The sequence below is a fragment of the Ahaetulla prasina genome, chromosome 9 (genome assembly GCF_028640845.1).
Source record: "Ahaetulla prasina isolate Xishuangbanna chromosome 9, ASM2864084v1, whole genome shotgun sequence".
NCBI classification, from domain to species: Eukaryota; Metazoa; Chordata; class Lepidosauria; order Squamata; family Colubridae; genus Ahaetulla; species Ahaetulla prasina.
Window position 1 is genome coordinate 18,714,645 of NC_080547.1, and position 12,139 is coordinate 18,726,783.

At 45.9% G+C, this 12,139-nt stretch overlaps 1 protein-coding gene across 2 annotated transcripts in view; it reads left to right on the forward strand.

Moving 5' to 3' along the window:
- SNX19 (sorting nexin 19) overlaps nucleotides 1–11,498 on the forward strand; it is a 64,376-nt gene extending 52,878 nt beyond the window's left edge. Inside the window, exons 9-11 of one of the 2 annotated variants that reach the window (XR_009156491.1) lie at nucleotides 1,075–1,263; nucleotides 4,718–4,805; nucleotides 10,489–10,539. Coding sequence is in view for 1 of the 2 variants with exons in the window: in XM_058194534.1 (XP_058050517.1) it covers nucleotides 1,075–1,259; nucleotides 4,718–4,805; nucleotides 10,489–10,624 (409 nt within the window). In the remaining variant the exon portion in view is untranslated. Of the gene's footprint in view, nucleotides 1–1,074; nucleotides 1,264–4,717; nucleotides 4,806–10,488 lie in introns of both variants that reach the window. The other variant, XM_058194534.1, reaches the window with a different exon arrangement.
- Nucleotides 11,499–12,139: the final 641 nt, after the last annotated feature.

The following is a 12,139-nucleotide window of genomic DNA, read 5'->3' on the forward strand; positions in this document are numbered from 1 at the left end:
TCCTCCTCCAGATGCAGGAACAACATGAGCTTGACCGAAAAGAAGAATGCTATTATGTCTAACAAAAATCTCTCTACGAAATCACCCCTCCTACTTTCCCAAGCGCAAGAAAGTGGCGGCGTGGAAGCTTCTGAGGTTAATGTGGCTTCCAAAGCTGATACCTGCTTGAGCATATAACATTTCAGACAAATGACAGTTAGAACAATTAATAAATGGAACAACTTGCCTGCAAAAATAGTGAATGCTCCGAAACAGGACATTTTTAAGAAAATGTTGGATAACCATTTGTCTGAAATGGTGTAGGGTTTCCTGCCTGGGCAGGGGGTTGGACTAGAAGACCTCCAAGGTCCCTTCCAACTCTGTTATTATGAAACGGTTGTCCAATCTCTTCTTAAAAACCACCAGTTTTGGCGAACCCACAACAACTTCTGGAGGCAGGCAGTTCCATTGATTAAATTGTTGAGGAAATTTCATTTATAACCTTGATTAGTTTCCATCCATTGGTTCTTGTTCTGCTTTCAGTTACTTTGAAGCTTCCAGGGCAGTGTGTTTGTGTGTGTGTGTGTGTGTGTGTGTGTGTTTAGTGTGTTTGTGTGTGTTTCAAGCAGCAGTAGTACCAAAGCAATTGTTCTATAGGTTTGGACTCACATACCTGAAAGGAAGGGGATGCAATGGCTCAGTGGCTAAGACGCTGAGCTTGTCGATTGAAAGGTCGGCAGGTCAGCGGTTCGAACCCCTAGTGCCATGTAACGGGGTGAGCTCCCGTTACTTGTCCCAGCTTCTGCCAACCTAGCAGTTTGAAAGCACGTAAAAAATGCAAGTAGAAAAATAGGGACTTGGTGGGAAGGTAACAGCGTTCAGTGCGCCTTTGGCGTTGAGTCATGCTGGCCACATGACCAAGGAGACATCTTCGGACAGCGCTGGCTCTTCGGCTTTGAAACGGAGATGAGCACCGCCCCCTAGAGTCGGGAACGACTAGCACGTATGTGCGTGGGGAACATTTACCTTTACCTGAAAGGAACAACACTTGTTCCTACAATACTTTACCTTCTTTGTATTTTTTTTCCCCTACAGGTGGGTTGAAGTCCAAGTAGACAACTTGACCTGCACCCAGTACTGGGTGCAATATCTTCGGCTGCTCCAGGAATCCATTTGGCCTGGCGGAGTCTTGCCCGGGATGCCCAAACCACTCCGGACGGAAGAGCAGAAGGCTGAGACTAAGGAACAGGCCCTGCAGATTCTCATGGCAATACTGCCTGGTTGGTAAAGTCCAGACCTTAATCCTAACCCAAACCTCTACAAGGTTTTCCTCTTTGTAGAGAGTCAGGGAATGGCCTGGAGGGACAATCTTAAAGCCATTCCCTGATCCCTGGGAAAGGTGGTAGTTTTAGGAAGAGACACAATCTGGCTTTTCCCTGAGTGATTGAGGAGTGGGAGAAAAAGATAATCGGACTTGCAAGATAAAATAAAAGATATAATAGAGCTACTGTATGTGTCTGTGGGGATTCTCAGTCATCGGAGGAAGGAGGAGAGGAAGAGGGGTGGAGGAATATGTGTAGCTTGGGTCCTTGGTGCTTTCTGAGTTTGGTGGTTTTCTTACAGACAGTTCATTACTCAACTAGGTTAACATCATTAGTGCTAGACAGGAGTGGGATTTGGGAAGAGGAGGAGGTGGAAATGAAGAAGAAAAGAAGGGAGGGAGGGAGGAGGAGAAAGAGAGGAGGAGAAGAGGAGGAGGAAAAGAAGGACAAAGTGTGGTAGAGGAGGAGGAGGAGGAGAAGGATGATGTTGCTGTTGTTGTTATTCATGGATGAGAAGCAAAATGTATTCAAAGAAAAACCAGAAAGTCCAATTGCCTCTTGAAAAAGCACCATAATAGAGCTAACACTGATGGTGTTACCTAGTTGGGTCATGAAACATCTGCAAGAAGACCACCAAGCTCAGAGAGCACCAAGAACCCTTCCTTTCAGTCCCAATTTTTGTCTGTTGGAGAGTATCTCAGTTCAGCTTAATTCTAGTCTTCTAGTGTCTGTTTCCTGATCTAAGCAATCTCCAAGAGCTAACACACCTTAACTGAGAAGAGAAATAGAGCTGAACAAGATGATAGAAATCCTATCATTCACGAACATGCAAAATTGCTCCCAAATGGGCCTCTTTCTTGGCTACGTTTTGTTCCCATCACTTTTTTTGTTAATCCAGCATGCTAATAATAATAAACCATAATCATGCCCATCAAAAATGAAGCTCTTGGTTTGAAAACTGTATACTCCGATACAGAAGGTGTCCTGTCAATTTCTGGATCTCTAAACATTTTTTTTATAAAAAAAACACATTTTATTTACTTGTACGTTGAAAAGACATACCGTACACAGCACACTTTAAAAAAAAAAAAAGAACATAAAAAGGAAAGTCACAAGAAACAAACATTAAACATCGATGTTCCAAAACATTAAAAGGCCTGGTGAAAAATTACGTTTTGAATCTCTTCCTAAAACCCTAAATAAGCAAAGAACGGCTTGTTCCATTAACACGGGCTCTGTTCCGGAGAAAGCGGAATTAATCATTGATATCAAAACAGGGATATTTTCCCTAAATATCTGTTGTCTAGGGGATTCTCAGTCATCTAAGTCATGGTTGTCCAAAAGGTGCTTTTTCTTCCTTCTTTCTTTCTTTCTTTCTTTCTTTCTTTCTTTCTTTCTTTCTTTCTTTCTTTCTTTCTTTCTTTTTTTGAATTTTTTTATTGTTTTATTGTGATACACAATCTAACAAACACACAACATATAATATAAATATCTCTTATTTTTAAACAACGTTTCTTAGCGGTCTTTTTTCGCTTTTATACTTTTCCCCCCCCCATATCTCATTTATTATTTTATTTTCTTTCTTATCCCATTTTCCTTATTTACATTAACTTATCTAACACTAATAGCTTTACTTTTCTAGATTCTTATACCTTTATTATTTACATATTGTACATTTCTAATTTCTCCCCTTTATTTTTTCCCTTTATTTCTAGTCTCAAGTCATTCATTACGTTTGTTCCAGATTATATAATAATCTGTCTCTTCTTTCTCTTTAATTTCTGTTTTTATTATTATTATTTGCATTTATATCCCGCCCTTCTCCGAAGACTAAGGACGGCTTACACTGTGTTAAGCAATAGTCTTCATCCATTTGTATATTATATACAAAGTCAACTTATTGCCCCCAACAATCTGGGTCCTCATTTTACCTACCTTATAAAGGATGGAAGACTGAGTCAACCTTGGGCCTGGTGGGACTTGAACCTGCAGTAATTGCAAGCAGCTGTGTTTATAACAGACTGTCTTACCAGCCTGAGCCACCAGAGGCCCTTCTTTTGTTAACTTGTCCATTTCGCCACATTCTAAAACTTTCCCTATCACTTCTTCATCTGTTGGTGTCTTTTCCTGTTTCCAATGTGCATGTGTTATTCGTGCAGCTGTTATAATGTATAAAATCAGATATTTAATTTCTTTGATGTATGTTCTCGTAAAGATTCCTAGTGAAAATGTTTCCGGCTTGCTTTCATTCGGTTGTTCTGTTATTTTTTTCTAGCCATTTTTTGATATTTGCCCAGAATTTTTTTGCCACCGGAAATGTGCTTTTTCAAGAGGCAACTGGGCTTCCTGGTTTTTCTATGAAGATGTTTCGCTTCTCATCCAAGAAGCTTCTTCAGCTCTGACTGGATGGTGGGAGAACGGAAGGGTTTATACTCCTTGCAGACAGCTGATCATTTGCATCCTTTTTAGAGAGTCATTGAGGCCACTTGGAGGTTTATCTGTATCCTCAGGGTCACCTGAGTGGTGCAAATGGGTGTGGAGCCTTCTTGGAACTTGCTGAAAGGACTGGAGATAGATGATGTCGTATCCCTCCCCCTCTGTTGAGAGAGGGCTGTTCAATTTTACCACCTTTAAAGCGCTCCATGGCTTAGGGCCCGGGTACTTACAGGACCGCCTGCTGTTACCCTATGCCTCCCACCGACCCGTACGCTCACACAGAGAGGGTCTTCTCAGGGTGCCGTCCGCCAAGCAATGTCGGCTGGCGGCCCCCAGGGGAAGGGCCTTCTCTGTAGGAGCACCTACCCTCTGGAACAAACTTCCCCCTGGTTTGCGTCAACTACCTGACCTTCGGACCTTTCGCCGTGAATTGAAAACGTACTTGTTCATCCAAGCGGGACAGGCTTAATTTTTAACTTTTAATTTTTGAAATTCTGAAATTTGAATTTTAATAATTTTAAATTGGAGTACTGTGTTTTATTGGGGTCAATTTGACGGTTTTACATTTAAACTTTTAAATTTTTCGGCCATTATATAATATGTTATTTTAATTTGTTGTTTTAATATTGTATATTGTATATTTTTAATTTGGCTGTACACCGCCCTGAGTCCTTCGGGAGAAGGGCGGTATAAAAGTCTAAATAATAAATAAATAAAAATAAATAATTTTGACCTAGATGGCCTCTTTGACCCCTCTTCCAAACCAGCGGTCTTCTCCGTCCAAGATGTGTCTTCAAAAGAGTTGTCTCTTCCATGCAGGTGGACTGCTGAATCTTGTCCTGATGGGTTTGTTCTCTTCTCAAAGAAAAACAAGAAGTCCCGTTGCCTCTTGAAAAAGTGCCTTTGAGGTGCCCTGTTGTTGCATTATACTGCTACCATGCTTTTCTTGTGAATTCATACTAGTCTCTTGATTCCCGCAGACTCACTCCAAGAATTCCTAGGCATCAATAAATGTCAACAAAGCTGGAGCCTTGTTTTAGAATCCATGCAGCATCCAAGCATCAACAGGTAACTTTCGCCGTATGACAACCAAGAGAGGAAAATGAATCCACGTTTACACCGGGCAGAGCAAATTGCATAAAATACAAGTAGTCCTCAACTTAAGACCCCAATTGGGGCCAGAACTGTCATCCGTAAGCCATGCGGTGGCTAAGCGTGTTGATTTTTCCACCTTTTTACTACAGTCATTTGGCTTCCGTCGTTGACTTTGCTTCCCACAACTGGGAAGGTTGTGACCGCATTGAACATAGATCATACGTAGGATAACAAGGTTGGAAGGGACTTTAGGGCAGTGGTCAAATCCAAATTCTTTTACTACCAGTTCTGCGGGCATGGCTTGGTGGGCGTGGCAGGGAAAGGGTACTGCAAAATCTCCATTCCCTCCCCACTTCTGGGGAAAGGATATTGCAAAATCTCCATTCCCTCCCCACTCCTGGGGGAAGGATATCGCAAAATCCCCATTCCCTCCCCACTGCTGGGGGAGGGATATTGCAAAATCTCCATTCCCTCCCCACTCCTGGGAGAAGGATATCACAAAATCTCCATTCCCTCCCCACTTCTGGGGGAAGGATATCACAAAATCTCCAGTCCATCCCCACTCCTGGGGAAAGGATATTGCAAAATCCCCATTCTCTCCCCATTTCTGGGGGAAGGATATTGCAAAATCTCCATTCCCTCCCCCCTGCTGGGGGAAGGATATTGCAAAATCCCCATTCCCTCCCCACTTCTGGGGGAAGGATATTGCAAAATCCCCATTCTCTCCCCACTCCTGGGGGAAGGATATTGCAAAATCCCCATTCTCTCCCCACTCCTGGGGGAAGGATATTGCAAAATCCCCATTCTCTCCCCACTCCTGGGGGAAGGATACTGCAAAATCCCCATTCTCTCCCCACTCCTGGGGAAGGATATTGCAAAATCTCCATTCCTCCCCACTCCTGGGGAAGGATATTGCAAAATCTCATTCCCTCCCCACTGCTGGGGGAGGGATATTGCAAAATCTCCATTCCCTCCCCACTCCTGGGAGAAGGATACTGCAAAATCTCCATTCCATCCCCACTCCTGGGGAAAGGATATCGCAAAATCTCCATTCCCTCCCCACTGCTGGGGAAGGATATTGCAAAATCCCATTCTCTCCCACTCCTGGAGGAAGGATATTGCAAAATCTCCATTTCCTCCCCACTCCTGGGGGAAGGATATTGCAAAATCCCCATTCCCTCCCCACTGCTGGGGGAGGGATATTGCAAAATCTCCATTCCCTCCCCACTCCTGGGAGAAGGATATCACAAAATCTCCATTCCATCCCCACTCCTGGGGAAAGGATATCGCAAAATCTCCATTCCCTCCCCACTGCTGGGGGAAGGATATTGCAAAATCCCCATTCTCTCCCCACTCCTGGGGGAAGGATATTGCAAAATCTCCATTCCCTCCCCACTCCTGGGGGAAGGATATTGCAAAATCCCCATTCCCTCCCCACTGCTGGGGGAGGGATATTGCAAAATCTCCATTCCCTCCCCACTCCTGGGAGAAGGATATCACAAAATCTCCATTCCATCCCCACTCCTGGGGAAAGGATATCGCAAAATCTCCATTCCCTCCCCACTGCTGGGGGAAGGATATTGCAAAATCCCCATTCTCTCCCCACTCCTGGGGGAAGGATATTGCAAAATCTCCATTCCCTCCCCACTCCTGGGGGAAGGATATTGCAAAATCCCCATTCCCTCCCCACTGCTGGGGGAGGGATATTGCAAAATCTCCATTCCCTCCCCACTCCTGGGAGAAGGATACTGCAAAATCTCCATTCCATCCCCACTCCTGGGGAAAGGATATCGCAAAATCTCCATTCCCTCCCCACTGCTGGGGGAAGGATATTGCAAAATCCCCATTCTCTCCCCACTCCTGGAGGAAGGATATTGCAAAATCTCCATTTCCTCCCCACTCCTGGGGGAAGGATATTGCAAAATCCCCATTCCCTCCCCACTGCTGGGGGAGGGATATTGCAAAATCTCCATTCCCTCCCCACTCCTGGGAGAAGGATATCACAAAATCTCCAGTCCATCCCCACTCCTGGGGAAAGGATATCGCAAAATCTCCATTCCCTCCCCACTGCTGGGGGAAGGATATCACAAAATCCCCATTCTCTCCCCACTCCTGGGGGAAGGATATTGCAAAATTTCCATTCCCTCCCCACTCCTGGGGGAAGGATATCACAAAATCTCCATTCCCTCCCCACTCCTGGAGGAAGGATATTGCAAAATCTCCATTTCCTCCCCACTCCTGGGAGAAGGATATCACAAAATCTCCATTCCATCCCCACTCCTGGGAAAGGATATATAAAATCTCCATTCCCTCCCCACTGCTGGGGGAAGGATATCACAAAATCCCCATTCTCTCCCCACTCCTGGGGGAAGGATATTGCAAAATCTCCATTCCCTCCCCACTCCTGGGGGAAGGATATCACAAAATCCCCATTCCCTCCCCACTGCTGGGGGAGGGATATTGCAAAATCTCCATTCCCTCCCCACTCCTGGGAGAAGGATATCACAAAATCTCCATTCCATCCCCACTCCTGGGGAAGGATATATAAAATCTCCATTCCCTCCCACTGCTGGGGAAGGATATTGCAAAATCCCATTCTCTCCCACTCCTGGGGAAGGATATTACAAAATCTCCATTCCCTCCCCACTCCTGAGGGAAGGATATCACAAAATCCCATTCCTCCCCACTGCTGGGGAGGATATTGCAAAATCTCCATTCCTCCCACTCCTGGGAGAAGGATATCACAAAATCTCCATTCCATCCCCACTCCTGGGAAAGGATATTGCAAAATCTCCATTCCCTCCCCACTCCTGGGGGAAGGATATTGCAAAATCCCCATTCCCTCCCCACTCCTGGGGGAAGGATATTGCAAAATCTCCATTCCCTCCCCACTCCTGGGGGAAGGATATTGCAAAATCTCCATTCCCTCCCCACTCCTGGGGGAAGGATATTGCAAAATCCCCATTCCCTCCCCACTCCTGGGGGAAGGATATTGCAAAATCTCCATTCCCTCCCCACTCCTGGGGGAAGGATATTGCAAAATCCCCATTCCCTCCCCACTTCTGGGGGAAGGATATAGCAAAATCCCCATTCTCTCCCCACTCCTGGGGGAAGGATATCACAAAATCTCCATTCCATCCCCACTCCTGGGGAAAGGATATTGCAAAATCTCCATTCCCTCTCCACTCCTGGGGGAAGGATATTGCAAAATCTCCATTCCCTCCCCACTCCTGGGGGAAGGATATTCCAAAATCCCCATTCCCTCCCCACTCTGGGGCCAGCCAGAGGTGCTATTTGCCGGTCCTCTGAACTGCTCAAAATTTCCACTACCAGTTCTCCAGAATCTGCTGGATTTCACCCCTGCTTTAGGAGTCATATAGACCAACTGTCTGCTCCTCTGCTCGAGCAGGCACATCTATACGCGCCTGCTCGAGGCGCGTATTCAGATAAATGGCTGTCCAAACTCTTTCTGGGGTCTAAACCCCTAGTGATGGGGCACCCATCATCTCTGGAGGCAAGCCATTCCACTGGTTGACCGTTCTCACCATTGGGAAATGTCTAGTTTTAATGCCCTCTCTCTTTGATCAGTTTCCATCCATGGGTTCTTGTCTTGACTTCTGGTCCTTTGGAAAATGGGTCAATACATGACCCTGAGATGCTGCAACCCTTATAAACCCAATGCCATTTGCCAAGTATCTGATTTTTTTGATCATGGGAAGCTTGGATGGTTATAAGTGCAAGGACCCATCGTTGGTCCAGTGCCACCTTACTTTCGAACAGTCGCTAAACAAATTGTTCAGAAGGTGAGGACTACCTCTAGCACAGGATCTTGAGAGATAAAACGGAATGCTAGTTTTTAGTAGGATAAGGAAGAGCTACAGAGGGTGGGCTTCCTGTTTAAGCCATCCCATATTTTTCTCCCGTCGGTAAGTTCTTTTCCCGTCGTGATTCTGCTCGGTCTAAATAAAGTGACACTTTAAAATATCACTCCCCAGCTTGACGCTGGCTGTTAATACAATGTGTTAAAATCCTAACATCTCGTTATGCATGAGATTAGCGGGGGCTCATATAAACGGTTGGCAGTATCTAGCAGGCTTTGGCCGGTCTTGAAAAAGCAAAGCGAGTTGAGATCTATTTATTCCTTGGAGTTAGTCTTTAGATAGGAAACCGAAACCATTGTGGAAGGAGACAACCTCCGTATGGCTGCCAAGAAAACTACATAGGTTTACTGCATGATGTCTTGACTTTATTATTCAACAAACCGCACCGTTAAACCATTTCTACTATTAGAGTAGCCGTGGCGAACCTTGTACTCACCAAGTGCCGAACAGGTAGGCACTTCGCGCACGCGCGTGAGATCCGCGCTATCGCGCGCTCCTCCCCGTGCGCTGCATGCACAACTGCACCGTCTGCACATGCGCACGGCTTTCGTGCACGCCCCTGTGCGCTGCACACACAACCACACCATCTGCACATGCGTGTGACTTTTGTGCGGCTCCGTCGTGCACTGAATGCGCAATCACACCATCTGCACACGTGTGTGGTTTTTTCCGCATGCAATGCTCACGCAAATGGCATCTGTGCATGCATGTGCTGTGTGCAAGTACTCGTGCACACACATGTGCAGGACAGCGCCGAAGGCCAGCTGGGTCCCCGGAATTGCACGAGTACTTGCGCACAGCCCGTGCGTGCGCAGATGCCTGCGTTGCACATGTGACTGCATGCACAGCGCACAGGGAGAGCCGCACAAAACCTGTGTGCATGTGCAGATGGTGCACACGTGCACACCGAGGCCCTGAACACCCGCTGGGGCACATGCGCATGCACAGCTGCAGGTGAGTTGGCAACAGCTCGCGTGCCTGGAAAGATGGCTCTGCGTGCCACCTCGGGCATTGTGCCATAGGTTCGCCGTCATGGTACTAGAGCAGTGATGGCTAACCTTTTTGCCATCGCGTGCCAGGATGGGAGGGTGGGAGTAAGGTTCGCGCACGTGCGTGCCCACACCCCTAATTCTATGCTCCCCGCCCTGCGCATACATGGCCAACTGCCCTCCCTCCTCCCCCTCGCTCCTGGCACACAATGGCCCAGTAGGCCCATTTTTCTTTCTCACCTGACTCCAGGTCTTCCCTGTGCATCTGGGGACGGCATAAACAGCCTTCCCCAACCCCTCGGAGGCCCTCCATAGGCCCAAAATGGCCCATTTCCCAACTTCCCATTGGACAGGAAATGACTTTTTTGCTGTCCCCAGCCTCCAGAGCTTCTCTGGAGGCTGGGGACAGCAAAAAATGTCACTTCCTGTCCAACCGGAAGTTGGGAAACGGGCCGTTTTGGGCCTCCAGCGGGCCCGGGGAAGGCTGTTTTCACCCTCCCTAGATGCATAGAAAGGCTCTGGAGCCTGGGGAGAGAGAAAAACAGGCCATCCCCATTCCCCCCACAGGCCCTCCAGAGTCAGGAAACAGCCTGTTTCCCTACTGGTCGGGCCCAGAAGGCCCGAAAATCAGCTGGCTGGCATGCACATGCCCTGTGGTGCTGAGCTGGGGTGCCCACTGATATGGCTACGCATGCCATAGGTTCGCCATCACGATACTAGAGTGTTCATCTCCTTGGATATTGGAATCTGCTGTCACATTGATTCAAAATCCGTCTTTCTTTTCAGGCACATCGTTTACTCGCTCATGGACATCCTGTTGGAGTTTTTGATCCCCGATTCCCCGATGGAGGCGCCCCAAACAACATCAGTAATGACTTCAGTCTATGGAGCCCCTGAGAGAGCTAGTACTTCAACGCGTTAATCCATAACTGTGAGGCAAAGAGAACCCCCCACTAGACATGAGCTCATACGATACATTGCTGTTGGTCTGATCCAGGATCTGTTGAAGAAGGACCAATAGATAGACTTCTGGTAGAGTCCAGTGACTACTGTAAAAGGATGTTCCAGAGCTGTTTCTGCACCATAAAATAGTCTCGGTTCAAGAACCTGGAAGAATTGCCAAGGAGTTCAGAATGAGAAGAAATAACCTCTTAAATGTGAATAATCTGCAGAATAGGATAAGACATAAGCTACATTCCTGGATAGATGTAATTTTGCTTTCTGCATGTTTTGTTTTAATTTACCGGAAGCTTTGGTGCTCCCAAAAGTACTTTATATGGGCATTCCATAATAGGACCTCTCTGTTTTTCTTTCCCAACAAAACCACTCCAATAAGCAGCAAACGACAAATTAATCCCTGTTTTTGCTTCTTATTCCGTACATCATGTATTTGTCCTTGAAACCTAACAGTATTCCTGGAATTTTAGAACTACCAAGCAAAGGGTTTGACTGCTTTCCAAAATTGATGCAATTGGCTCAAGTCAACTTGTTGTCCGAAGAGACGACAGAACCCAACTTTTGCTGTTCATCAGCTGCTTTGAAGAAGTTTATAGCTATTTGTTTAACCATCTAGGATGCTATTACTCATTTAGATCACTGGGATGGTTTGCATTCTTCGATGATGGACTTGCTGCAAAGGCCAAACCAAATTGGATGAGTCTACATCAGCCATATATAGATGCCTCTAACCAAGGGTGGAGTGCTTCCTTTGTTTGTCAGCCTACATTTAAGTATGTTTGCAGGGGAGGGAGCCCCTGAATTGAATACACGTCAAAATTAAAGTTGTTATTTGGCTATATCTTGAGCTAATTTTCTGTTGACATAGAATAGAATAGAATTTTTTATTGGCCAAGTGTGATTGGACACACAAGGAATTTGTCTTGGTGCATATGCTCTCAGTGTACATAAAAGAAAAGATACGTTCATGTTTGGAAAGATAGAAAAACACTTAGGAGTTAATGTCTATGGAGATTCTCAGCCATGCAGGTCAGAGGTCCCCAATCCCGGGTCACGACCCACTACTGACCCACAAGGAATGGCCTGGTTGCAAATAAGAAATGTCCAAGAAAGTTCACTCCCTATGTTGCCTTGAGTTCGTTAAACACATGAAACTAAAATTTAGATTCTTCGATTTTTTTTTAATTTTTTTTTTGAGTTAACGTAAGAGCCTAAGCATTGTCATTTTTAAAACTACAAATGACGATTTATTTATTTATTTATTAAATTTTTATACCGCCCTTCTCCCGAAGGACTCAGGGCGGTGCACAGCCAACGATAAAACAAAATATATACAATTAAAGCATTAGCATTAATAGGTGAGCCCAGCCATCATGGTTTAAAACAAGGTTTCTCATAATATCCAGCCTTGAGCCTTGACCTTCGTGCACTTCTGCAGCTGAAGTTGAGAATTACTAGAGCAAAATTGGCCTCCAAGGAG